Here is a 27078-nt window from a genome sequence, read left to right on the forward strand (position 1 = left end):
ACCAAGAAGTTGCAAGCGTGATGGACATTGCCAGCCCTCCCAAGCCAAGACCTTAGGCTAAAAACCATTTCAGCTTAGGCGTGAGATCAGACCAGCAAATCGCTCCTGCTTCATTACAGAACGACATTATTTGATCGGCAAGCGCAGGTGCAAGTCAGCACGCAATGAACAAGCATAGATGGCATGTATGGATGTAGGAATGGAATACATCGAAAACAGGATTCATAATTGAAGCTGGCTAACGCGCCCATTTGCTTTCATGTCAGCTCAAACCAAGAGCAACATCCTCTGCAATATTCATACGTCCCGAAGTTCCGCCTCCCGTATCCCTCCACCGATCATAAACATCATCGTCTTTGTCCTTGCTATGAGCGCTGCCAATACTCACATTTGTCTTTGCGGTGTTCTTGCTGGAACTGGAATTGGAATCCCTCCTCTTCCGCGAAAACCAACCCCCTTTCTTCTTTTCCTTCACGCTTGCAGTCTCGTTCTCCACTGGTAAGGTCGGAGATATAGTATTGTGAGACCTCGATCTCGAGTGGCCCGGTCTAACAGGTGTCTCTGGCGCTTTGATTGTTGCCACAGAATCAGCAAGATCAGACTCCTTGCTGGTGGGACTGAGACTGTTGGCAAATGCTCGAGCTTTCCGCACCCGCTCTTCCTCGTCGTCACTAGCAGTGTTGCTCCTTGAAGGGCTGGCTGCTGTGCTAGGTGTGATCTCGACCAGTTCGGCATCGCGATACCACTTCCTCCGCCTTGTATACCTGCCCCAGCCATCCTCCTTCCGCCCATCAAACCATTTATTGTCGTAGTAAATCCATCCACCTCCGTCGGTCTCCTCACCCGGACCACCTGCACTTTTAGGCGTTGTAGGCGATAATGAGCCGGCAGGACCAGTCTTACTTCCACTGCGCTTATGCTGTGATGCACTGCCCCCTTCAATCTGCCATTCTGAATTATCGAGCCAACGCCAGCGAGCAATCCCGCCTTCTACTGCTGGCAGCTGGAATTCATCTTTCGAGGGCGCAGGGTTGAGATGCTCGTCTGTCCATGGACCTCTCTCACCAGCAAACAAGCTCGTCGTCCATCCCAGACCAATCCATCGTCGTTGATTCTCATAGAGAATGAATGTGAATCTCACACCTGGACTTCTGCTCTTCGTAGCAACCTCTGAAGCGAGATTTGCTTGAGATTTCCTTCGAGGCAAGGGTGGCTTTGTGTTTGAGTCGGGGGTTGGGAAGTCAAGACCTGTGAGGAGAGCGGCGGCGCGTCGTAGGAAAACACTCCTCCACAGGATGACTCTGGTAATTTTAGCAGGGCGACTGTGCCAGGACAGGATGATTGTGCCAGTTGCGAGAATTATTCTCCGTCCAGTGAGAATGTAGAAGGGCGGCGCGGTAAGCAAGACCCAGAACGGCGTGATAAGAAGAATGCGGATGAAGAGAGTTGTGAGTGCTGGACGAGTAGTGGCAGAGGTTGCAGTCCGCTGAGTAGACAAGAAGTCTGTCATGATCAGGAAAGGTTCGAGCAGCAGATTACACCTTCCTGTCAGCTCCTGTAAAGTCTCGACTATCTCATCCAACGATTTGTGCTGTGGGGTTGTTCCTGTTCCTTCAGACGTCTGCCTCTTATGACCCAACTTCTCTCCAGTCTTGCTTGTGGACGAAAGTGGGGAGTATCGCCTAGAGTACATGCCCAATATGATGAAGGTAACCAGGATAATTGGACCTCCATATCGCAGTATATCATCGCCGTATAGCGTCACACCCCAGAAAGCAGCCACCAACAGAAATGACTCCCATGGATCATCTGTGCTCCATGATAGCAGTCCTAACAACTTGTTCAACGGCAGAAGGAACGGATGTGAATGGGCAAGGGATCTCGTGATCTGGGGAGGAGTAGCGATGAGTAGAGGAGACTTCTTATGGACTATGATCGTCGACCTCTGCTTTGCTGATGCTGAGTATCCCGATGTATTGGAGGGGGAGAAGGCTGCTACCGTTGGAGGATTCGGATCGTATGTTTCAGCAGATGAATTGGCGCCATGGTCAGAGCTGTAATTAGCTGGTCTTGACATGTGGGATAGCCAAGGGGTGTCTACAGCGCGATATCAGTCTCATGGTTGACAGTAGAAGTAGGATATTGCAAGCACGACTGAGACACGTGGTGCGGGTCGAACCTACCGAATGCTGCCATACAAGATGTACAATTTCGTCATCACAAAAAGCCGGAATTTGAGGTTAATGGAAAGTGCGATGCTGTGGTCATGGTGATGAGGGAAGGCGCAGTCATTTTCATTATTGGGATCTTGTAAGAACATTCCATATCCTATCCAATGCCTTCGACTCCCCTCCAGGCGGCTATGATGCTCAAGAATTGGACACATGCAGCATGTGAAGCCGGTGGAAGACGTCAGCTGTTCTTATGCCTCAGGCTGTCATATCTCGCTTAGATCTGGGCCGGAAGGAAATGGCGAAAAGCGGTCGGTAGTACCTGCCTTGGTAGGAAGTCGAGATCTCCAAACATTTCTCTTGCCTTCACTTCCGCAGTGGCAGCCATCACCATCACCATCACCACTTTCGACCTCAGCGCATCTTCTCCCCTTCGTGTACATCATCTTTCTTTCCTTCCGAGGGTCTTCTAGGATATACAGCCATGGTGAGCGAATGCCTAGTCAGACAGCTTCGACCGCGTACTAACAAAAACAGGCGCATCGTCTAATAGCCCAGATAGTTCTCACAGGCGGCCGAGTCTTCGGTAGAGCTTTCGCGGAAGCCTACAAGCAAGCCCAAGCCTCATCAGCCTATGCCCGCGCCGCCACTTCGAATGACCCGACTGCAGCACGCACAGCAGGAGCCTCCGGTTTGACCCTGGATGAAGCATGCAAAATATTAAACGTCAAGCCACCACAAGGAGGTCAAACGAATATGGAAACTGTTATGGAAAGATTCAAAAAGCTGTACGATGTAAACGATCCGAAGACGGGCGGAAGTTTCTATCTGCAGAGTAAAATTCTGAGGGCGAGAGAAAGGATAGAAAGTGAGGTGCGCGATGCGGCGCGGAAAGCACAGATGGAAAAGGAGCTGAGAGAAGGTTGGAAACCGAAGATGTATAAAGATTGATTGAGACCGACTTGCTGATGGTGTCAGGCGCCAAATGATCACAACGAGACACCTACCTTCGACGAAACCACCTCCCGCAGTGCCAGTGGATGGCACGACCATCCAGCATACCCTTTCTCTCCACTTCGAACCCCTGTATATTTGTCGATTGAATCTAGCGAGGCGTTTGGGGATGACTTGCAGTGTACAGTATTAGCGATCACATACACATTTGACGATGGAAAGATGAATACTAGCAGGTATTCAGCAAGGATGAAAGCACAGCACTTCCGGCCACTACCCAGACACCTTTCAGTTTTGCTGTCACAAAGTCTTCAGTACAGGCCTACCACAGAGTCGAGGTATTGCCAATTTCTCCAGAGCCCGGCTCTTCAACCACTGCAGAGTGGGAGATCATGGAAACAGATGGATGAGTCTGACCAGAGAGATGTGGCTTTGAGAGCACTGGCTGCGGTATGGGGACTGGCCAAGCTACCTATTGCTGTGTGGCGGACCTCCGTGAGTACTGGAAAGCCAAGATTGCGCAGAGACAGCCATAGGCGCTGTTGACGAGTCAATCAGGAGCAACACGGCTCTCCCAGAGATCGGGTAGTAACGGGTTTGCGGTGGCGTGACACAGCAGCATAGTGAGCGTGCTTAGATTGGGAATTTTGCAAGAAGCGTGAGGACCATCTATGTCTCGAAGCTCGGACTTCATATTTGGAAATAGTGTCTATTTAAAAGATCCCACGGTGCACATCGATGGACATATCCAGCTCGGAGAGGAAATCAATGCTGTAAAATAACCATGCTAGCTCCTGTCAAAAGGCAGCGGTTTGCAAATAAACAAACTTGCTAAACATCCGCGACCGAAATCTCCTTCACCTCAATCCTGCTCTGCGTCTTAGACAACATCGCACCATCGTTTACTCCATTCTGCTGTATCCCAAACTCCCTCTCAAATTCCTCCCTATCCTTCTCAGAAACGCCGAATACCTCCCTCGTATTCTTGAACCCCGGCTCAGGACTCTCCCACACATAATCAGTCCACTCCGATCCAAGGACATTCTCCCGAATACACCGCGTAATATCCTTGGTGGCCACAGTCTCAGTCTCCTTGTCATGCCCATCCAAACCCGATAGAATACTCGCATAAACAGCCATAGTATCCTCCAGCTCACTGAGTTTACTAACGCCCATGACACTCACGCCTAGTTTCTCACGTTTCGTATTGTCCCCCTCGTCCGACACCTTCTGTCCCTTACCCGCTAACTTCGCAACCGCCTCACCCGGCCTCACCCCACAACTCCCCACTCCAGCGCCAGCGGTCAACCATCCCTCCATCGCAAACCTCAACGCCACACCCTCAAGTTTCCGATGGTGCGTACCACGCACGTACTGTGCAGCGCGCAAGCACGCCTCCCGTAGTCCATCCGGCGCAGGATGCCACGCCCCCTCCGTATCCCCCACAGGTACACCCTGACTCCGACACAACCCCATCCCCAGCGGACTCGCATTAGTAACAACATCAACACCACATCTCTCGAACCGCTCAACCGCGTCGCCAAGCCTCTGGTTCTGAATCGTGTAGTTCGCGTAACTCTGGACTATATCCACCACTTCACCAGTTTCTCGCAGGATAAGTTCGGAGAGATGCGCGAGGGTGGCTACTGGATACCCGCAGATCCCGATGTATCGGATCGTGTTGGATGTATCTCTGATGTTCCGCAGTGCGCGGATGCCCGTTAGGACTTCAGCGGCGGAGACGAACTCAACGTCGTGGAGGTATACGACGTCAAGATAATTTGTTCTTAGGCGGCGGAGCGAGCGGGATACGCTGTGATTTATCCATTCGGGACTGTAATCGAATGAGTCACCGGAGATACGGCCGCATTTGGTGAGGATGAGGTAGTCGGATCGTGATAGGTTTCTGAGAGTGGGGTCCGACGTGATTAGGTCTGAGTGCAGCGCGTTTCCGAGGATGGACTCGGCGGGTCCGTAGTAGGGGGATGTGTCGAAGGCGCGGATGCCGTGGTGGAGGGCGGCGCGTACGATGGCGTTGGGGTGCAGGGCGTAGGGGTCGGGGTTGAATTGGTAGTTGAATGTTGCTGTGCCGAAGATGAGGGGTGGGAGGATGGTGCTGAGCTTTACGCTGGGTTTGATGTTCTGGGTGGGTTGTGCGGTCGCGACTACTGCGTCCGTGGCATTGCTGGCCCGACGTGCTTCGGTAGAAGTGACGGCATCGGCGACTGTGGCGATGGGCAGGGTCTCGATTGGGACGTTGACGCCTGTGGCGGTGATGTCGGGAATCCGTTCGCGGGGGTTGGTTAGGGCATGCGCTGAGTATTTGGAAGGCATGTTGCCGGTGAGTTTCCGGTTATCTTCGGGTGGCGAATGTGCTCAGGCGACGTTCTGACTTTGTTCGGTGTTGATCAAGTATTGCTAGATAACTGTCTAATTTGTAGAGGTAATCTCGATATATTGTTAGTCCTTATCTTCCAATACCCGTTCTATCAATGCGCAAGAATAGATCGCGGATGATGTTTGCGAATACAGCAGGAGGTAGTTCTTGGACAAAGAATCGAGAACAGCATTGGTAGGTCTGATGGCAAGAGTTCAGCAGACGGTCAGATAATCAAGCAGACGGTCAGATATAAGACCGAAAAGACATATGTTGAGATGTTGGTGATAGATTGAGTTTGGAAGACGAGATCTGTATCTGTTCCTGCAGTCAGTGAGATATGGAGTGATTCATCACTAAGGGTCCATGGAAAGGTGACATGGCGAGAACATAAGCATTCGCCGTCTTGATCGACTAGCCAAATACTGCTAGACGGCGACCAAATCCGACGGTCTAGAAGATCGTGATCGATGGGATAAGTTTGGTTGGTTGAAGGTTGATGTGCGTTGCAACAGAAATCGAATCCGAACGTATCTTCGGCCGGAACAAATTCTGCGGGCACTGATACGAGGTGGGCTTGCCGCAAGAAGTCTCCGACTCGATCGGGGATGTACGAACCGATATCTCTACTCAGAATGTTCGCGTACATGGAGGTACGTATTGTAAAGGACTGACATGCTCTAGCAACACTGTATTACCAACTTAATAGACAATCTCGTAGGTAGCTTTCCGAAACGCTGCTCTTACACATAGCATCTTCAGTAGAACGGTGTGAACGAAAGAGCCTGGGGCCCCAACCCTAACCCTAGCCGCATGTCGACTGCGAACCGAGCGGCTACAGACGGCTCTCCGGTGAAGAGACAGGCTCGAAACGATTACTCCTAACATTTAAGGAACAAGCAATCTCCTCTACATCTGATTAGAGTATTGATTGCACTGGCAGCATCTCTATCATTTCCACTCTCAGAAGCACCGTGTTGAAAGGTGCTCCTAGCCTGCGCCGTTGAGGCCGGCTGATCCTAGTATATTATCTACTGTACTGTATTTCTCATAACTCATTCCGTCGTACACTGGGGGTATCATGTTGAATCTTGACGACTTTTCCCTTTTTCAGTCCGTCCGTGCTGCGCTGTTGAGCAAGCAGCTGATTCGACCGCGTTGAGCTGGTCATGTCAAAGTAAAAAAGCAAACTCCTGTGCGCCCAAATTTCATGCTGTATATTTTGTGTATCCTTCTGGTGTCGGAGAGATCATTGTGTCGATGTTCCATTCACCGCTGCTGCCTCCGTCGGCTGCGTCTGGAAGGGCAATCTTTCCGGCTCGCCGTTCAGATCGATCTTGTCGAGCTTCGTTTCTGCGTCGACCACATCTCTTACGCCATTCTCGCCATTCGTGTGGCCGTTGGTTGCCGCCTTCTCCTCGTCAAACACTAGATCAATGTCTGCAACTTCCAGACCCTCGAACACCTCAAAGATCTCAACGTTCTCGTGGAAATCGTTGTTGACAATGTTGATCAACCAACACTCGTCCATGATCGTCTGGATCAATCTTCGCGTCCCACTTCCGGCCGGGTAGCATCTCGACCAGTCCTCACCCAACCTGAATGCTTCGTCCTTCCATGCTAAGAAACTGACTGTCTCAACGATCGTCGGCTGCACAACTTCTCTGTTCGGGAAGATACCCCAAGTAACAGCATTAGGTCCTTCGTCCTTCGTGTTAGTCTTCAGCTCACCTTTCTTGTTGACAGCGTAGTATGTCAGGTTCTTATTGGCTTCAAGTCGTTCGAGCACTTTATCGATCACCGAAGGGAATATCAACAGCTCAAGGTATGCTTTCTGATAGACGTATCCGCCTTTTGGACCCCATCCATGAACAGGATGTGAGGACTTAAGCCCATCAACAGCGGGTTGCGAATTGATACTTAGCAGGCCTCTTGAGTTGATATCGATAAGTCTCTCCTTGATGCTGTCTGCTTCTGCACTGATCTTACCTTCGGACCAGGGTAAGCGGTCGAGATCACCTTTCAAATATCGCATGAACAGATTTGTGATTTCGCGTAGGGTGCGTGGTGTGCCCCAGAGCTTAGTGTTTGCTTCGTTTGTGCCTTTGAGACCAATACCGTAAGCGTCCAACTCGCCGAATGCAGGAGAACGAGAGTCACCCCATCTGCCATTGGGGAATTCGTCCCACTCAGCGGTACGAGCGATGTAGGATACGTTTCTGTTCCGCCAGAAGATAGGTCGGACTGTCTCGTCGCGTCTGTTCTTGCCAAGAGATTGTCGCCAAGGTAGTGGTTTCTCAAGAGGAGTGCCAGACTCTTCGGGAGAGAGCCTCAGGTCGTCTAGGATTCGTTGTGTCGCCTGAGCTAGGTTCATGGTATAGAAGTGAAGATGCAGTATACCTGCATCAAGAAGCTTCCTGCACATTTCAACCAGCAGGTCCTTGCCCACATCTCGGACTGCGCCGTCATCGTTCTTTACTGGACCGAGCTTCTCGTACCATCCAGCCGGCACGTTACACTTGGTCCAGTTCACTCTCCTCTCAAACGAAGCGTAGGTGCTGATTGGCATGATACCAGGGATGATTGGCACAGTGATGCCCTTTGCTCTGCACTTTGCAACCCAGTCCAGAAAAATGTCCACATCATAGAACATTTGCGTAACAATGAATGTCCCACCAGCGTCAATTTTTTGCTTCAAGTGATCCATCAGCAGATCCGGATCTGTCCCATCTTCGCAACCTTCAGAGTAGCCAGCAACACCGATATCGAAGTGATCACCGTAGTGCTTGCGGATATACTTGACAAGATCCAAGGCATAACGGAACTCATGAGAGGTAGCCTCCCATTTTTCCTTGTCCCTCGGTGGGTCACCTCTCAATGCGAGTATATTGGTGCAGCCACTCCGGTATGCTAGGTCTAATGCCGAGTCCAACTTCTCTTTCTCCATGTCTGTGCACGTGAGGTGCATACATGTTTCCAGTCCGTAGCGTGACTGTGCAGCATCGACCATCTCGCAAGTAAGTTGAGAGTGGCGACCTCCTGCGCCCCAGGTTATGTCGATGAAGGCAGGACCGAGATCATGCATGCGGTCCATACGGTCGTAGAGGTTCTGGACTCCCTGGGCAGTCTTCGGAGGGAAGAATTCGAAGGAGAAGGAGGGTTTGGAGGTGGTTTGGTTGATCGAGAGTTTCTGTGAGATATGCATGCTGGGCGATTGTGGTCGTCGTGTTGAGAACTATATTCGTGATCGATGGTCTGATATAGACCAGACTGTATGAAGCCCGAGGGGCCTCTCAATGAGTTATGATCGTGCTGGGTCTGTTGTCTCTGGCAAACAATGCTGTGGCACGAACTGAGACTCTAGAAGCACAGGAAGCTGTGCTATGCAAACACAGCGTTCAACAAGGAATACGAAACCTCCGCAAATGTCAGCTTAGATATCTGATTCGAGCCCACCTGTCTGCTAGCTGTCGCGACATGGGAGGCAAGAACTGCACAAGTCTTTCAATACATGAGTTCGAGTAACGACATATGGGACCTATTAAGAGAGCTTTTAGAAGAAGTCTCCGGGTACAGCCTATGGGATCGAGATACAAGCCAACGAGGGACCGAGTCGAAGAGTGGATAGTGACGGCCGGAGAAGCAGAGTTTTCAAAGGCAGACTTGGTGGACTGCTGTTGAATTGTGCATGAAGTGGTGAGTGATGACATGCAACTAAAGGGTACCTCATGGTGTGTGCAGTAGGAAAATTGTCAGTCGCTCTCGGCACAGCATAGCTTAGCGCTACGCCGAGCTCCTTAGCGTGGCATGCCACTGATTATGACTTGCGCTGGACAAAGATCACGCGGGTCACTCGAAGATCGCGGGGATATGTTGCAGGTAAGGCCAGGGCTTCGCAGGCCTAAACTGCAGGCTATCTGCCCTGGATCTCATCCTTGAAAGCCGCCGAAGCCGCAGACTCGGACTTTCTCTATCCCGCAGAAACAGTCTTGGCAGGTACAGTACGGTGTTAGGTTATCGATAAGAAAGTATTGCAAAGAGGAAGCGACGAAGCAGTGACAAGCATCGCAGCAGGAGCCCGCACGCAACTACCTTATTAAGAGACGGCAAGAACAATCAAGAAGCTTTCCACTGCAGCCGCAATGGCCTCGGACCAAGCAAAAGCGTCGCTTTTCCCCCTCCTCCTCAAAGCCTCCGCCCTAACCTTCGGCACCTACACCCTCAAATCCGGCCGCATAAGTCCCTACTTCTTCACCTCCTCCCTCCTGCACACCTCTGGCCTGCTCGCAGCCGTCGCACGCGCATACGCCTCAGTCCTCACATCACCTCCATTCTCGAATACCTCAAGTCATCACTCCGCTTCAACAGGGAATATCCCGCAGTACGACATCCTCTTTGGACCAGCATACAAGGGCATTCCGATCTCAGCTGTTGTGACGAGAGAATTAGAAGGTTCAGGAAAGAACTATGAGGGTGTGAGTTATTCTTTCAATCGTAAGGAAGCGAAGGATCATGGAGAGGGTGGGACTATAGTGGGTGCGCCGTTGAAGGATAAGAGAGTGGTTATCATAGATGATGTTATGACTGCCGGCACAGCCTTGAGGGAGGCGGTCAGCATAATACAAGCTCAAGGCGGCAAGGTTGTTGGTGTCGTTCTGCTGTTGACCAGGCAAGAGAGAGTCAGTGACAGTGAGCCGCGGAGTGCTATGAAGGTTGCAGAGGATGAGCTTGGTGTGCCAGTCAGAGCCGTCCTGAACTTCGAAGACATTATGGAGGCTGTCGAGGCTGGGAAGATAGAGGGTGCTGGTGCGGAACAGCTCGAACAAATGAAGGTGTACAGGGAGAAGTATGGAAGCAAGGATTGAAAGGTGTAGGCGACAAAGACACCTTTCTCGGATTGCAAAAACAAGCGATAACGGCGCTGAAGAAGGAGCGATCCCTAACACAAAACATGCTTCGCGACATGATCGGGAGACTGAATAGGCTTGTCAGCATACTGGCAGAAGATTTGCAACTGCCAAGGCTGGGCCAGACGACCCGGCGAACCGTATTGCTTGAACATGGTACTCACATTTGACCGACGTCGCAGATGCCGCTGGCGCCTGCTGCACCATGACAACTTGAGCGCGTCGCGACATCTGTGACCCCCTCAGACAAGCCGCCGCCCGTCGAGATGCAGCTGAAAGGAGCGCAACCTGCAGCAGCGTGTTTGGTCCGTCACCGGCCTGTTCTAGTTCACTTCGTAGCACTCGTCCTTTCACCGCGCCGGACCTCGTGGAGTCCTCAATGGTGTACCACTTCGACTTCCACCAGTAGCCGGCCTATCCCTCAACAGACCTGTACCACCCTCCTGCAACTCCTTAAGCTGTTTCTCAACCCCTGCCTGCTGATACTCAACCTGTCTTTGCCGTCGCCTGATTCTGTCCTCGAAAGTGAGAGCAATCTGTCTCCGCTTGAGCCTTACCTCCATGAGCTTCTTCAAATCTGTTTGAAACTTATCGACAAACCACTGGCCGGTATGAGCCCATTCTTCATCTGTCAAAGTGCTGAAGGTGGCTTGCTGCTGCTCAGGTGCCATTCTGCTGAGATTTTCGAGGACTTGCGGAAGTGTCATTTCGTTGCCGTTGCTATCTATCGCTGGCGTCTTGTCTGGCATTCGTGGACTCTTCTCATACGGCTCTTTTTGCAGCTCGGCTAGGCTTTTCCTGGTGAGGACATCTGCATCGTAGTCCAGGATGTTAATATCTTCGAATGGTCTCTTCTTGTTTGTCAACGGAGCTTCATCAACCTGTATCGTCGCTGCCCTGGTGTTCTCAAACTGCGTGCGAGCTGCTCGCTCGTCCTCCGAGTCTTGCATGTCGGAATCAGGAGCTGATACTTTCTGCTCTTGCTGAACCACTCGATTGCGAAGGTCCTCAAATCGTTGATGACGGTTCGGCTGCGGTGCCTGGGAAGGCTGTACCTGCTGTTGTCGAGTATGTAAGTTTGGCTGGAGCTGTTGAGGTCTTTGGTGGGTAGGCATGCTGTGGTATGGTAGCTGAGCACTATTTGGCCTGGAAAGCGACATGGCAGGGCTGTCCTCTCTGGCGATCTCCTCGCTTCTGAATGCTGGGGAGTCACTGAAGAATTCTGGCGAATTTGCAAAACCTACAGCTCTCTTGGCTACGGGAGCATGCATTTTGCCGTTGTGTGGTGGTACGGATTGTACTCGAGTTGGTGTCTCAGGTTGGTCTGGTAGTCCCTCGAATGCCCTTCTCGGTCCAACAATTTTCTGCGTGCCGGTTGCATTGAATGGATTCACATCTCTTTGTGGTGTGGGAACATAGCCGGCTTTTTCTGCATGATACGCTCGCTCTTCAGCTAGCTCTTGCTGCCAGTTTGGTCCAACACCCAGCTGCTCGAGCACTTCCTGTGTACCAAAATTGCCGCCGAAGTCTTCATCCGGGTGGATGGCCTCGTATGGGACATGAGGTTGGCGCTGTCGAGGTGGTGCAGGTTGCGGGTTGTGCACGGCAGTCACATTGTCCTCGAGATTGCTATCCTCGAGCATAGAAGGGCCAATGCTTGTTGTGTCATCAAAAACACTGGGCTTTTGTGCTTGCTACGATGAACTTAGCTGCTGCTCGTGACTTGATGTGCCAAACTTACCCTCTGATCCTCCTCTCTGTGGCTAACATCTGGCTTACGCTGTTTGGATTGTACCTTTGGTTGACTCGTGGCTGCTACGTGCTGAGTCGTGGATCTCGATGGATCCATAGTGTTTGGCACTGCCACTTTGAGCTTCTGCGGCTGGTATAGGTTGACGTTGTTGTTCTCATGCTCAAGGTCAAGGGCATATTTTCCACTAGCAGCCGGGACACCATTCTTGCCTCCACTCACGTCGTCTCGCCGTGTCCGGCTTCGAGACCTCACGTCAGCCCCATTTTGTGGTGTTGCAGGTCTGTCTGCGTCAACAAGACTGAGTCCTGCCGTGCGTTGATGTTGCTTGTTGGTCGTGTAGTCTGCCACAGACCTAGATTTCTCCGGTCTAGCCTGCTGATCTCGATTGAGTGGCATATTTGGGTATATCAGTCGACACCAAGAGTCCAGAGCAAGAATTGACGACAACCATGTTGGGCGGGTTTGTGATTCTCACATGGAAAGAGCGACCAACGCGAAACAAGTGCATGGAAGGGACGCGCAGGACGCGCCTGCACGAGGTCAGCTGACGTCAAGTCTGTGAAGCCTCAGGCAGGAAGAAAATGTTGTAGAGAAATGGGACAGAGTATCAGAATAGAACATCGATTGGAACAGTATATTTCTCCTTTGAAGCCATCATGAGCCCGGGTATCAATCATGCGTTTCTCGTTCCGTACGTAGAACAACCAAGAACCATCCGCCTGCTATCTAAAGACATATCATAACACGCTCATCTCGAAGTGCTCGAGTCATGCCGCTGACCATTCTCCAGTTTCCTTCTCCTGTTATCTTGCACTGACACACCACCTTGATCAGCAGAATCCTCATCCGTATCAAACGCCTGATGCGCCCTTCGCTTCGGCCTCTTGTAAGTCGGCATCACAGGAGCTCTTCTCCACACAACTTCATCATCACTACTACTACTCGAGACCTCTCCATCTATTTTATGAGTTTCCGATGGGTTGCCCACATCCCATACCCGCCGATGCGTGCCGCCAGAGAATCCATTGTAGCAATCGTTGTGTCCAGGCGGTGCGTTAGGATCCCAAATCGGAAGACCACCGGGCGGCATAGCTTCTCCGCTGGGTTGGCCAGGTCCTGATGCCTTGTCCAGCAATGCGCCATTGATACCTGTCAACGACCAAGCAAAGACTGCCACATCGCGGATGGCGCTCATAAAGCCAGCTTCAGTGGGCTCGGATCCATTTGATATGCTTGGTGCTGCTGTCGCTTGTGGCACGCCATCTGGCAGGACTGGTTCTGACGCCCATGGTGATGCGAAGAGGCCGTTTGGGAAAGAGGGTTGCTCGACAGTCGATGCGGTTGGCACTATCTCTTGAGCTCGCCTTAGTACCACCACTAAGCCGTCTGATGAGCACGATACAACGGCTTCGATCTCGATAGCTCCAGGCGGTGGCGTCGACTCTTGTGGTGGTGTTTCTTCTGGGGGAGAGACCGATGATGCAGAAGACCGAGCTGGCTGAAGTGGTCTGTCAAATACACTTCCGTTGCCATCCATATCTGTACTGGTACCTGACGAACTCGAGTGATGTAGTCCGTTGATGCGGTTGTGTTGTGTTGATGACAGGTTCGAGTCATTATGTGGTCCAGCTGTTCCATCTACCTCAGGTGCCCTCACTGCTATTTCTGGAACGTTCGCGCCATCAGCCATCGGAGTAGGTGATTGTACTGAGACACTCGAGCCTCTTGACAGGGGCATACCGCCGTCTTCGCTTTCATCACTGTCACTGTCACTATTGCCTTGCTCGATAAGTGGAGGATCTGGCAAGCTCGGGTCTCGGAAGTAGAATCGGAGGTAAGCAATCGAATCGTTGCCCTTGGCGCTTTCAAGGGTCCGGACCGCATCGCTCAGACAGTTTTCTGAGATGCAGTAATAGAAGCTCTTGCCGACTAACTGTGTCGGCGTGAATCCTAAGATCTGTTCTACTCCATTTGTGGCAAACATAATAGTCGAAGTTCGCGTAAATCTATTCAATATTAGTGCGGCGCGAGGCTCTCGCGCTTGAGGTTGGATTGGCTGGGTGAATTTGTTGGAAATGTAGGACAACATATGATATCGTGGATCGCGTGGTGAAGAAGAGAACACCCGTCTGACAGTCGCGCCTTCCACAGCCCGTCCTGCGTCAATGTTAGCCGTCTCCTGATGGATCATATCAGCGGCGACGTACTTTGGGCCTTTTCACCTCGCTGGTAGATAGAAGTAGATGCAACAAGGACATCATAGACAACAGTAAAGACACATTCGCAGCCAATCCAGCTCCCATCTTTGTGTCTGATGCGACAGTAATTTAAAGCTGCCGCCTTTTCGAGGTCGAGGCCTCGACCATGTATTGCTCGAGCGAAAGGTATTTCATCCGGATGGAAATACTCCCAGCATGATTTGCCCTTGACTTCATTCGGTCTGTATCCCAAGATCTCCTCTATGGAATCCGAGCAATACCTGATCCGCGCATCGAGGGAGAGGTCTGTGTTTTCGTTAGGGTGAGGCGGTGTAGACTATAATATCAACATACCATGAATGGTGATGAAGACAGTCTCCATCTTGAACAAAAGCGTTTGGTTTGGCCAAAACGGCCAGCGAGATCAACACTGATCAACGAGCAGCCCTAAAAGACGCTGGATGACCAGTACGCAGGAGTCTGAAGCTGATGTTGATATAATTTGTCTCCCGGTAGTGGGATTAACGAGGTTCTCGGCTTGGTCGCACAGCATAGGCAAGGTGTCGTGATTCGTAGTGGTGGCGTTGTACCAGGTTCGAGGTGTACCGAGAGACGGGCTAGGGCCTCCTGCACAACAATAGTAGACTACTGCAAGTGACCGTGAATGCTTGCAGGGTCTTGTTGAAATTATTCCTGTGCTGATGAGTGGGTGGCGTTCAAGTCGCTGCTCGTTTCGTTGTGTTGTGTCAGATCCTGAGGCGAGTGCCAGCAGCTACTAGCCTCGACGTTCGGGAGAAGTGAACTAAGATTCGATCTTGTATAAAGCAATGAGAGATGTCTGAAGACCACGTTCTTTGACCAACGCCACAAGGCTATTGAACCGGATAGGACCTGCCTCAAGAAGGAGGTGAGGAATTTTGAGTTGATGCCACTACTGGCCAATACCTAATGAACAGCTGTGGAACCCAGCAAAAGTTACGGTAATGTACGTCAGAATGCCCCAGACATGATAATCATCAATATTTTCAAATTGACAAGGGTGCTGTTGTGAAGGCGAGAGACATGTTGTGCCAAGACGAGACGTTGTGAATGGAAGGCAAGTACTCAGACTGGTAGACAGTGTCGTAGCACGAGGAGGCTTGTCTTACCTCTGGGTACAATGCGATCTCTATGTGCAATGTGACTGATATGCTTGTGTCGGAATTTGGAAGAGCAGCAGAGGAAGGAATACGAGTAGAATACCAGGTTTACGGAAGTAATTTCGAGTGGAGGCAGAAAGCCACGCAGCTTGGCACACGCATGGCGTATCAGAGCCGTTGAAGGGTCGAGACAGCTCTGGTGCAGGCATGAATACTCGAGTAGACAGTGGAGTATGGTACCCGAGCAGGAAGTACTCCATAACGGTGTGAAGGTATTCGTCCACCGAAAACTTACCTAGCCTCAAGGCAAAATCCAATTCGTTTGATTCTCTGCTGATGCTAAGCGACAAGTGTTAGGACAGAAACAAGGTAGACGTGCAACAGGAGGTTGACCAGCATGGTCGCCGGACGATTTCTGAGCGGCCGGGCGGTTGCTTGTACGAACATCGACGATGAGTGCATGTTCGGGGCGAATTTGGAGGCACGGTACTAAAGCCGGCTTGGTAGTTTGCTCGGGATGACGCCAACTGGCGTCAATGATCGACTGATCCAAAGCCGCGTCTCTGAAAGCACGACGGAACCGTCTGTTGGAGAATAATAAAACCCTCTGGTCTCATTAGCTCCAGAAAAAGTCTATCTGCTACATCGCGTTGCGAGTATATATAACGTGTACATAGAACATAGCAGTTGCAGCAATGTGCTGTGCAGCTACTACTGGAGGGCACGACCCAGTACGCCAAGTCAGTGAAAGTGACGGAAATGCTAGCAAAAGGCCTCGGTTGTCCCCGACCATGGGTGCTTTCGAACAAGCTTAGAGGCTGAAATGATCATGCTAACAGTATCCACTCACGTCAAGCACGCGAACAAGCCCGTGAAAGCCGTCCCGCACAAATTGATCGTGGTACATAAAGACTCCCATTGAAATGTTTCCGTGAAGCATCAAGTGCTCAGCCGAGCTTCGTCTCAGTGACTTATTCAATAATGAATGCACGATTTCAGAGATGTTCCTGATCCCCAAGTGGGAAGGTGCAGCCAGGGGCCTGACCAGCAGCAGGAGATAGGAGCACCCATCCTGCAAGTCATCGTCGATTCCGGGACTGAAGTACTTGGACCCGAGGATTTATTCCCTGCCACCAACTGATCCTCTCATTCATGGTGTGACTTGACACCTGGACGAGCCTCAGAAGATGGTTCCTGATGCTGGCTACATCCAGCAAAACCTATGTCAGCGCTCTACAGTCGTCCTTCGGCCTCACCAGCAGCTTGAGTGTGGACATCCTGTGCCAGCTTTCCACCTCCTTCCCATCATGAGCTCGACGATCATTGTTGACTCTGTAGAATATCTCATATGTGTGCTGTCGAATTTTTGACTTGTCATAATAAATATGTTTGTAATCCACGGACGAGGTATTCCTGTTGACGCAGCACGCAGCCTAGCACTGCCAGAGCCCGACCAGTTACACAGAGCCATCTGCTGCGACAAGCGTCTTATCGCAGAGATCAGGCTGGGTCTGATTCAGCTCTCTGGCATTGTACTTACTGTTGCGCAATAGCAGCACCTGTCCAGCTTTCACGCTCCTTAACGGCCTAGCTCGAGTATCAGATTTGAAGGTATTCTCAGATAATTTTGCGAAGAGATCAGCTCAAGCTCTTTTATGTCCTACGTAGCCAGACTACTCACCTGGTCACTGGGACACTTGCCATTTCCAGCCGCGAAGCTGCTTCTCTAATACGGTCAACGCATTCGGGGTTCTGTTGACGGCTGACTGCTGATAGTTGACACCGACAGCGGCGACGGTCGGTGTCAGAAGAAAACAGCAGGCTGGTCTGTAAGACTGGATCGACCGATGCTTTTATGTCCACTAGTGGAGTAGTCGGAACTTATCGCGACTCCTCGAGGAACAGATATGCCTGGATGCGGCCAAAAGCAAGGAAGCAGCAAAGACGTAAGCGGATAGGACTGGGCCAAAATCTTGCATTTCAGGTCTGCTGGAATTGAAAGTCAACTCATCGCATGCCGCGGCAGGTGCAACTCGGCAATATCAACCTCGGAGCATTAGAAAGGGGGCTGCACTGGCTTTTAACCTCGTTCTAGCCGTTTCGCCGCGACCTTGGGAGGATAGTCTCTGCTGATACATGTGTGAGTTGTGTGGCCCGCCTACCAGAACAATTCGGTACCTGACACCTTGTGCGTGTCTCGAGACTCTCCGACACGAAATCCACTAACACTGGAACGGTTCCCCTACACACTTCCTGCTGACAGGCAGCCAACTCCGGACCACCGCTCGCCGCATGCCACCTATAGCAGTGCTTTCACTGTTTAAGACTTCCGAAAATCTGCCGAGCCACGCGTAGCGACCCTGACGATTGATCATCCACTAGCTCAATGTGTTGATCAGTTGTATACCAACATTCTCAAGTTGTGGAACAAGTCGCATGACACGAGCATGTAGTATTGCTCTGTGCGCATAGCAAAGAGGCTGCTTGGGGACAGGCGTCGAGGCTGCTTGTTTGTTGTCTCTATGCCTAGGATTCCACGGTGCCGGCTTGCTGGTAGGAGTGTGAGGCTCGGTGATGAGCTCTAGTATCACGCAGTAATCGACAACGTTCACTGAAGTACCTTCGTGCTTTGTTCAAGCTTCTGATGATACCGTTTGAGACAGCCAGTCCATGCCTTCATTGATGCCCTTGCCGTCTATGCATGAGCAGGCGACAATACTCCAGTTGCGATCGCGAAGCTCGCCAAGCTTGAGAGCTTCCGAAATGTCCCCAGCACCTTGAGCACCTGGCTAGAAGACGTCAGCCATTTGAGCTCCGTCGCCATAGGTAGACATACCTGATCTTGCTTGTTGGCGAACACTAGGAGGGCAGCATCCCTCAGCTCGTCTTCGTTGAGCATCGACCTGAGCTCATCTGCGGCAATCTCGAGTCGTTCAATATCAGTCGAGTCAATGACGAAAACGACAGCCGCGGTGTTTGCGTAGTAACTTCTCCAGTAAGGACGTATCGATGTTTGACCGCCGAGATCCCAGACATCGAATGTGAGCTGACCGTACTTGACTGACTCGACGTTAAAGCCAATTGTTGGTATGGTAGTCACAACCTCTCCCATCTTCAGTCTATACAATAAGGTAGTTTTCCCAGCATTGTCCTATCCAAGCAGTTAGCGTATACTCAGAACAACATAAAACCTGCACATACAAGACCGAGTATGAGTATTCGTATATCCTTCTTTCCCCATATTAAGCCGGTGAACAACTTGGAGATAGATGCTCCCATCTTGCGCCGGCCGCAATCCCGAGATGGAGGACGTAGACTCTATGAAAGATGCTTGACTTAATGAAACAATAGAGACTCGATGCAAACTTCCGAGTTCGTAATTATTTACAGCAGTTGCGATGATCGTGTTTGGAATCAAGGCTAACGTGTCCAGTCAAGGATGGAGATGTTGGGGGAACATCTTTGTTCCCAGATTCAGGAACAGACCACGAGTCATTCTACGATACCCATCTTTAATTGCGCGAATCGTGATCATGCCTTCTACGGGACTCTTGCTCTTGGGTCACTTTGTCCAAATATGCCGGACGACATGATGTGCCAGTGAGCATTGATCCCCTATCTAACCCTGCCGTCCACCTACTTTCGTCCCTACCGATAGAGTGCCATCAACACGATAGAGCAGCCACAACGATGGTGGGCAAGAAGAGCGGGAAGGTGAGCATTGGCGCATGTCGGTTCAATGAGGTGACAATGACACTGACAACCTGATAGGCTCTCCTGCGGGAGGAAGGTACGCAAACGCCGCATGTTTCATCAAACAGACACATCTAACTAGGCAATTCAGGCCTCGAACGGACTGATAATAACATGGAACAAACGTCGTGGCCCGTGATACAGCCCATCAATCAGAAGAACTACTATGTCGACTTCCTCAAGCGAGATGAACAGTTTCTGGCAGTTCGAACACAGCTGGACGAAACCAGGAACAAAATGGTCAAGCAAGCCAAGGACAGAGACAGAGCCCTTGCCCAGGGCAGGCAGGTCAACGAGGATGGGGATGTCGACATGGATGAGGATGAGGAGGAAGAAGAGGACGAATTGTCCGCTGGCAACAAGACTATAGTCATCCACCCAGGCAGCCAGAACCTCCGCATAGGTCTGGCGAGCGACCTGCTACCGAAGTCAGTGCCCATGGTCATTGCACGGAAGGCCCAGATGAGTGAAAGCGAGGAAGATGGCGGAGAGCCGATGCCTAAGAGAAGGAAGCTCGACAATGGCTCAATAGAGCCTGTACCAGAGAAGAGGTTCGGCGACGACTTTGCTGCCAAATTTGTGGGAGCCTCCAATGATCTCAAGGTCCGCATGCGCATGAACAAGAGAAAGGTCCTACCCCAGTCAAGAGACATGGTAACGAGCTACAACAGGCGCGCTACCTACGACACTATCAACGAACACAACGATACCCTACATATAGACTGGACCGATGTAAGCAAGCAGCCAGACTATGTCACAGGTCATGCTGCTATGCGCATCTCAGAACAATCGAAACCGCGATACAAGTTGAAATGGCCGATACAGCACGGCTGGATCAATGAAAAAGACTATCCTTCGTTACGTGCTCTCTACAACGACATCGCCCTGATCATCGAGGACTCGGTCCGTACCGAGCTCAAACTAGACCTTCGCACCCGAAAAGACTGGCAACAGTACAGTTGTGTCATAGTGATTCCTGACTATTATGAAAGGACATACGTGACTAGCCTCCTAGATCTCGCCATTCAAGATCTAGGCTTTTCGAGAGTATGCTTTATTCAAGAGAGTCTGGCGGCGTCGTTCGGCGCAGGTTTCACGACCTGCTGTATCGTTGACATCGGTGCTCAAAAAACGGCGGTTTGTTGCGTGGAAGACGGTATGGTCATCGACAATTCCCGGATCAACCTCAAATATGGCGGTCAAGATGTCACAGATGAATTTGTGAAGATGATTATCTACAACCACTTTCCTTACGCTGATATCAATTTGCGGCGGAGATATGATTTCTTGCTTGTAGAAGAGCTCAAGAAGAAATACAGCACAATATCTGAGGCTGACATCTCCGTTCAGCTGTACGACTTCCATCTTCGGGCACCCGGTCAGGATACTCGCAAATACACCTTCAAAATCTACGATGAAGTGGCACTGCCAACATTGGCACTCTTCAGACCGGAGATGTTTGATCACAGAGGCAAGCTGGTCGGTCGGCGGAAGTTGATCAGCAGATCTTACGATCTCTACGACGGCAAAGCAAACGACCCAACTTCTGCAGCCCAAAATGAGATCCTCCGAGCGATAGCACCACCGGAGCCCATACCAGAGCCTTTCAGGCCGAAGATGAACGGCGTTAATGGTCTCATCAAAGACGAGGCTGACTCACGCCGACCCTCAATAGCACGGGTACAAGAGCTCGAAAACGGGACGCCCACCCCATCGGGAGCCAGCTCACCTCTGCGCAAATCGACTCCTCAACCAGATGGCCAAATGCCGCGGTTGAACGAAAACGGGACACCAAACCCAGATGATTCCATGATTAGGCAACCAGGAGATGACACAATGATGGAAATCGCCGAACAGCCTCATCCATTGCAACAACAAGATCCATTCTACCTGGAACGCCGCGACGACATTCTACCTATCTACCCTCTGGCCCACGCAGTAACGAGCAGTATCAACCATGCCGCCCGTGGGAGTTCATCGAAAACTCGAGATCTATACAACTCCTTGCTCCTGATAGGCGGTGCGTCAAAGGTAGCTGGTTTTCCAGCGCAGCTGGAAACAACGCTGCAGGCTATACTCACAGAAACTGGCTACTCTAGGGAAATCGTGGTTGGAAGGCCGCCCAGAGAAATTGATCCTGAGGTCTGCATCTGGAAAGGTGGTGCTGTTTTCGGTCGCATGAGTAGGACCAACGATAGTTGGGTGACACCTTTCTTGTATGAAAGGCTGGGCGAAAGAGTGCTTGCTAGCAAGTTGATGTGGGCGTGGTAGATGAAAGTCATTCATCCTTCAAGAGGGCCCCACGGCGCAATTTCGATCATCGATGATCACAGACGTATGAAGAAAAGCATTCGTCTGCTAGGCAAAGCGACAGCACCTCGATGATACTACTATTGTTGGCATCATGGGCAGCCATACGGGACTGGTCGTTACGCCAAGCTGTAGCTGCCGTCCTTCCCGGTTCGTGCCTACCCCGTGGGCGGTTTATGTGGGGAAAGTTGCATTTGGGAAGGTGCCTTCATGAAATCAGCCTAAATTATGCTTTAGCTTGCAGATCACAAGGTCTTCGCCTGTGAATGCTTGTCGTGCTTGTGCAAGTGCCACATAGCTTGATCGCTACCCATGACGGCTCTCCATATGTACGAACACCAGCGACCATTAGGAACCTTTTGACTCGATTTTACTGGGCATGGCTGCCGCCAAACACAGGAGTTGACCCGTTCTCCTACCTCTGTACCCCATCTTCCCTCCCCCGGAGGGTACTTTGGTCCACAACCATGTGCTCGCTTGATCTTTACCCCGGTATGCTTCTATATCCAAGCGACAAACGGCAATGCTTCAAAAGGACCATCTATCGCAGACGGCTCCTTACTCCCATTTCCCTTTCCCATCAGCGTTTCGAGAACGTAGTCAACCGTCGAAATGGGCTTCCTTCAGCGGATCATTCACAATGATGCCATGAAAACAGATCCTCATGAGATTTACAACTGGCGAGTCTTCGCTTTGGCTGCCTCAGTAAGCCACTCTCCATCAATTCATCGATCGAATACTGACAACACAACAGGCATGTTTCGGCGGGACGCTTTTTGGCATGGATATTGGTATCATTGGTGGTGTAATCACAATGCCTAGCTTCAAAGCGTGAATACTCCTAAACTTATGTCAGTGAGCATTGACTTACCTCGAAACAGAGAATATGGCCTTGACAAGCTCTCGGACCTTGCTCGATCCAATCTGTCCGCCAACTTAGTATCCGTCATGCAGGCAGGCGCCTTCGCTGGTGCTCTCCTCGCCAACCCACTAGCCGACAGACTTGGTCGCAAACCCGCGCTCATTATTGTTGCCGTTATCGCCTTCGTCGGTGGCATCCTCCAAGGACTCTCGTTCGGACATCTTTCCGCCTTCTACATCGGTCGATTCGTTGAAGGTCTTGGATTGGGAGGCGCGACAATGGTCGCACCCACATACGTTTCAGAAAATGCACCTCGCAGCATCCGTGGCTTGCTCATCGGTTTCTACCAGCTCTTTGAGACGATGGGTGCAATGATTGCCTTCTGGATCAATTATGGCTCGCTACTTCACCTCAAAGGTCACGGACAGTTTATTGTGCCGCTGTGTATGCAGGCGCTGCCGCCATTTTTGCTATTCGTTTCCATGTTCTTCTGTCCTGAGTCGCCGCGTTTCCTAGCAAAACAAGACAACTGGGACAGCGCCTCGAAGGTACTTAGCACAGTCCGCAACCTTCCTCTCGAACACCCGTACGTTCAAGCTGAGCTACACGAAATGCAAGCTCAACTCGAGGAAGAGCGAGCTTCGGTGCATGGAACAGGCTTCTGGGCTATTCAGAAAGAGTGCTGGCTCATTCCTGGCAACCGCAATCGCGCACTGCTGAGTATTGGGTTGATGGTCTGTCAGCAGATGACCGGTATGATTTACCTTCACCCTTGACCTTCACCCTTCATCTTCACCCTTCATCTCCACCCTTTACCTCCACTCTTGGTATCTTCCATAGCTAACATGCGCTTCTAGGCACAAATGCGCTCAACTACTATGCACCCACTATTTTCACTAATTTGGGTATCACTGGCAATGCACAATCCCTCTTCGCAACAGGTGTGTACGGCATCGTCAAGATGGTCTCATGCGGTATCTTCATCACTTTCTTGGCCGACACATTGGGACGCCGTTGGTCGTTCATCTGGACCGGCATCCTAATGGCGATCGTTATGTTCTACCTCGGCTTCTATGTGAGGTTTGACCCACCGGTCAAAGGTGCCGCCGTGCCGCCAGCAGGCTATGTGGCGCTGGTGGCCATCTACCTATTTGCTGCTGCTTTCCAGTTTGGTGAGTCATACAATGCCGACATGACAGAATTTGAAACATGAGTTGCTGATATCGTCTAGGCTGGGGACCGGTCTGCTGGATCTACGTCTCCGAAATACCCACAGCGCGCCTCCGAGGCCTCAATGTCGCCTTGTCCGCAGCAACGCAGTGGTTGTTCAACCTCGTCATAGCAAGATCGACACCGGTCATGCTTCAAACTGTCGGCGCTCACGGCTATGGAACCTACTTCATCTTCGCCTGCTTCAATGTCTGCATCGTCATCATTGCCTTCCTCTTCGTGAAAGAGACGAAGGGCATCAGCCTTGAACGTATGGATGAATTGTTCGGCGTCGCTAGGCTCAATGCCGATGAGCTTGGGAAAGCCGCCGCGGAAGGTGACAGTAAAAGAATGGAGATTGAGAGAACCGAAGGGGCCGCGGAACAGGTCGAGAGCGTGCAAACTAAGTGAGGTACTAGTCACTGCTCACTTGTTACCCTTTCTCAGCGTTCAGATTCAATCAAGCGAAACGACACTGCGTGTGTAGTTACACAAATGTTGGCAGGTAAGAGTCGACCAAAGAGCATCGGCCAGGTCAGCGTCTCGTATAGACGTACCCCACCCTTCGCTATAGACCTTGGCATGGTCTCATTCAGTCGAGTTGCACACCCATCTTCGTATTCTCTTTCAGCTCTCCTCTCTGTCCTCCTCTCTGTCCTTGATCGTTCCCACACAAGACGTGAACAATGACACTAATGGACCAGGACGACGTCGAGGAGATCTGGAAAGCATTGGTCAGTGCCAAAATCAACAGCCTAGTCTTTCAGACTCGACCACCACCAAGACAACTAAATCCGGACCACGACACTTTGCTAGAAAGTGAAGTCAACAGAAAGCTCGACGAGGTCTTCAGATCGCGCCGCAATCCCGAATTCATCTATCTCCGACCACAGCAATGGCTCGACTGGTATGGACAATTATTCTCGGCGGTCATTGGCATCGCAGTCCTGGGCGCAGGCTTTACCTTCAGTCTCATCTTCTCGAGCCTCGAGCAACCCTTCAAGCACAATGAGGCCTATGTCCGGAAATGTATTGCAGCTTCCTGGATGCTCTTCGTTCTCAGTCTCGGATGGGCCAGCTTCCTCGCGCTGCTAGTGTCGGTCAATCGTACGCGCACACTGAAGGAAATAGCGTCGAAAGAGAACTGGTATAATCTCAATGAGTGTCCGCTTCTCTTCTTCCTTACGCCTAGTATCCTCATCTCCCAGCTGTTGCCGGTGGGAGCCTTCATTGCTTCTGCTGATGCTATGAGGCAGTACCATAATAGACTTGGAATCGCGACTCTGACCATGGTCTCCTTGGTGGGCGTTGCCGCGACGGGTGCTTGGGCTGGTCAGAACATGTGAGGAGACACATGCATGATCTTGTACACTGACTGACGAGCACAGTGAGTGGATTCGCAATATCTTCGTTTGGATCGGGAAGAATTTCATCAAGCTAATTTGTTGCCATCGGCCTTGCACATCTACCCAGGAGTGACAGGGTCAGGCGAGCCAACCACCCAGAAACCAGATATCACAAAGTCTCGTTCACAGAGCTCAAAACACATCGTATCCACGACAAACCTATGCCATGTATGAACTTCTGCCGTTGTCCAGAATCTGGGCCCACCATCTCATGCGCTGACCACGTTTGAGAAGGAGAAAGCACGACCCGGTGCTTAGGTTGCTCGCTCTTGCATGTCACTTCGTCCTGCTCGTCCGACAGGTAGTACTGAGATGACGATATGTTGAAGTAGAGGAATTCACGATTTGCGTCGAATGGGAGTGAAAGTATGAACGTCAACGCGGTTGGAAGAAGGACATCGGCAGAATGTTTGTTGGCCCTAAAGGCACGAAGCGAGGTCGGCTGTCCAAGAGTATGCGGTAGACATCCAAGCTATCATATCTATCTGCACTCCATGCCACCACAGTCATCCCAATCACACACCGTACCACTTCTCATTCCACATTCGGCTGCAAAACAATCATATTCCCCCACCCATTATCCTTAGCCGCAACATCAACAGCCTCTTGCACATCCTCCAAACCAAAGCCCTGAACACGAATCCCACACTCCCCACTCCGGAGTTTCAAAGCTCCAATCTCAAGCAACTTGACCGCCTGCTCCCCATGCCACCGATCGTACATATACCGCCCCTGAATCCTCAAATTGTTCCTCATCACAGTGATATACGGCACCTCGACACCACTAAAAACAGCCCCCATAAGCGCCGCAGAACCATACGGTCTCAACGCGCTCAGACAAGAAACAAGATGCTTCGAACCCCCAGACTGAGGCGGACTAAAATCAATCAGGGCATCCGCGCCCTTCGAATTCTGACACTTAGCACGAATAGCCGCCGTATCCTTCTCCACATCCCCCGACATCACCACCGTACTGAACCTCCCACTCCCCCCGAACGTCTCCTCCATCTTCCCCAAAGTGCCACCATTCCGTCCACACGCAATAACCCTCGCCCCCAACGCAAGCGCAGCGGGCACCGCACTCCCACCAAAGAACCCCGTCGCCGGCGCAACAACAACCGTATCCCCCGCCCTCACATCGATGTCCAACAATCCCGCAAGCGCGATACAGACCTCACCCAGATACGCGAGTTCACGGAACGTATACCCCAGTCCCCCTTCCCCCATCAAAACCTCCTCATTCAAAGCCCAGACTCGTTCCAGAGGAACCTGCGCGTGCTCCGCAAACGTCCCACTATCCCAGACGCTTTCGAACGTGGCGTTCCCGCCCATATACCCCTGCAGGATACTCTCGTGCGGGTCATCGCGGCTCTGATTCCAGAAGTCGACGAGGACGAGTTGGCCTGGTTTGAGGGCTGTTGCGTCGGGGCCGACGGCGTGGATGCGCCCGATGCAGCAGGCTGATGGGGTGACGGGGGTGCGGAGGGGGACTGGGAAGTTGCCGCCGAAGACGGCCTTGGCGTTCGGGGAGATGGGTGTGGAGAGGACTTTAACGATGGCGCTGCCGTGGACTGCGGGAGGGAGAGGGAGGGATTTGAGTTGGAGGGGTTGGCTGAGTTGGGGGAGGACTAGGGCTTTGTGGGTTGCCATTTTGGTGTGTTGGGTTTGTGTTTGTGGTTACTTGGGTAGGGGCTGGTGTTGGTGGGTTGAGTCTGAGTTTGAGTAAGAGTGATTGATTGATGATTGTTCAGCGCTGGGCTGACTGATCGAGGAATGGGGCCATGTTTATATACATGCCACTGGACTAAGGGGAACCCTCTGATTGATTGTGAGCTGTCACGGTCGGTCGAATGTACAGAGAATAACGAGATACATTAGGGCCATGAATTGTAAGCCGCGGGGTGACCCTGCCCCGAACGGTCACCTATATACCTACTCAGGAACGCAATGCTTCGGAGAGATACACCGGGAGAGCAAGGATACCTATCTACACGGCCCCACTCGGGCAAATAAAGTGACCGCCAGGGGTTTTGGCAAGT

General features: G+C 51.4%; 12 protein-coding genes across 12 annotated transcripts; 5 read left to right on the top strand and 7 right to left on the bottom strand.

Moving 5' to 3' along the window:
• Positions 1-262: 262 nt before the first annotated feature.
• On the bottom strand, positions 263-2077 carry PMZ80_007871 (uncharacterized protein; the record flags this gene model as incomplete). Its single annotated transcript, XM_064876276.1, has 1 exon — positions 263-2077. One exon carries the CDS (start codon positions 2075-2077, stop codon positions 263-265), a length of 1815 nt encoding a protein of 604 aa, XP_064727583.1.
• Positions 2078-2655: 578 nt separating this feature from the next.
• On the top strand, positions 2656-3122 carry PAM16 (mitochondrial import inner membrane translocase subunit TIM16; the record flags this gene model as incomplete). The annotated part of the gene is made up of 2 exons (XM_064876277.1): positions 2656-2658; positions 2709-3122. 2 exons carry the CDS (start codon positions 2656-2658, stop codon positions 3120-3122), a joined length of 417 nt encoding a protein of 138 aa, XP_064727584.1.
• An 834-nt stretch (positions 3123-3956) lies between these two features.
• Positions 3957-5459, bottom strand: PMZ80_007873 (uncharacterized protein; the record flags this gene model as incomplete). The annotated part of the gene is made up of 1 exon (XM_064876278.1): positions 3957-5459. One exon carries the CDS (start codon positions 5457-5459, stop codon positions 3957-3959), a length of 1503 nt encoding a protein of 500 aa, XP_064727585.1.
• A 1292-nt stretch (positions 5460-6751) lies between these two features.
• MET13 (methylenetetrahydrofolate reductase (NAD(P)H) met13) lies at positions 6752-8707 on the bottom strand (the record flags this gene model as incomplete). Its single annotated transcript, XM_064876279.1, has 1 exon — positions 6752-8707. The coding sequence occupies one exon, from the start codon at positions 8705-8707 to the stop codon at positions 6752-6754; it is 1956 nt and encodes a 651-aa protein (XP_064727586.1).
• A 937-nt stretch (positions 8708-9644) lies between these two features.
• URA5 (orotate phosphoribosyltransferase) lies at positions 9645-10367 on the top strand (the record flags this gene model as incomplete). The annotated part of the gene is made up of 1 exon (XM_064876280.1): positions 9645-10367. The coding sequence occupies one exon, from the start codon at positions 9645-9647 to the stop codon at positions 10365-10367; it is 723 nt and encodes a 240-aa protein (XP_064727587.1).
• A 392-nt stretch (positions 10368-10759) lies between these two features.
• Positions 10760-12558, bottom strand: PMZ80_007876 (uncharacterized protein; the record flags this gene model as incomplete). The annotated part of the gene is made up of 2 exons (XM_064876281.1): positions 10760-12103; positions 12151-12558. 2 exons carry the CDS (start codon positions 12556-12558, stop codon positions 10760-10762), a joined length of 1752 nt encoding a protein of 583 aa, XP_064727588.1.
• Positions 12559-12910: 352 nt separating this feature from the next.
• On the bottom strand, positions 12911-14742 carry PMZ80_007877 (uncharacterized protein; the record flags this gene model as incomplete). The annotated part of the gene is made up of 3 exons (XM_064876282.1): positions 12911-14319; positions 14370-14666; positions 14715-14742. The coding sequence occupies 3 exons, from the start codon at positions 14740-14742 to the stop codon at positions 12911-12913; spliced, it is 1734 nt and encodes a 577-aa protein (XP_064727589.1).
• A 3390-nt stretch (positions 14743-18132) lies between these two features.
• ARL1 (Arf GTPase arl1) lies at positions 18133-18778 on the bottom strand (the record flags this gene model as incomplete). Its single annotated transcript, XM_064876283.1, has 3 exons — positions 18133-18288; positions 18336-18650; positions 18701-18778. 3 exons carry the CDS (start codon positions 18776-18778, stop codon positions 18133-18135), a joined length of 549 nt encoding a protein of 182 aa, XP_064727590.1.
• A 411-nt stretch (positions 18779-19189) lies between these two features.
• Positions 19190-21523, top strand: ARP8 (actin-like protein arp8; the record flags this gene model as incomplete). Its single annotated transcript, XM_064876284.1, has 3 exons — positions 19190-19213; positions 19271-19289; positions 19344-21523. 3 exons carry the CDS (start codon positions 19190-19192, stop codon positions 21521-21523), a joined length of 2223 nt encoding a protein of 740 aa, XP_064727591.1.
• A 651-nt stretch (positions 21524-22174) lies between these two features.
• Positions 22175-24044, top strand: PMZ80_007880 (uncharacterized protein; the record flags this gene model as incomplete). Its single annotated transcript, XM_064876285.1, has 5 exons — positions 22175-22267; positions 22317-22393; positions 22444-23177; positions 23282-23596; positions 23656-24044. 5 exons carry the CDS (start codon positions 22175-22177, stop codon positions 24042-24044), a joined length of 1608 nt encoding a protein of 535 aa, XP_064727592.1.
• Positions 24045-24328: 284 nt separating this feature from the next.
• PMZ80_007881 (uncharacterized protein) lies at positions 24329-24979 on the top strand (the record flags this gene model as incomplete). The annotated part of the gene is made up of 1 exon (XM_064876286.1): positions 24329-24979. The coding sequence occupies one exon, from the start codon at positions 24329-24331 to the stop codon at positions 24977-24979; it is 651 nt and encodes a 216-aa protein (XP_064727593.1).
• Positions 24980-25573: 594 nt separating this feature from the next.
• On the bottom strand, positions 25574-26689 carry PMZ80_007882 (uncharacterized protein; the record flags this gene model as incomplete). Its single annotated transcript, XM_064876287.1, has 1 exon — positions 25574-26689. The coding sequence occupies one exon, from the start codon at positions 26687-26689 to the stop codon at positions 25574-25576; it is 1116 nt and encodes a 371-aa protein (XP_064727594.1).
• Between the last annotated feature and the right edge of the window lie 389 nt (positions 26690-27078).

The sequence above is a fragment of the Knufia obscura genome (assembly GCF_036327395.1).
Source record: "Knufia obscura strain CCFEE 5817 isolate CBS 148926 chromosome Unknown scaffold_10, whole genome shotgun sequence".
NCBI classification, from domain to species: Eukaryota; Fungi; Ascomycota; class Eurotiomycetes; order Chaetothyriales; family Trichomeriaceae; genus Knufia; species Knufia obscura.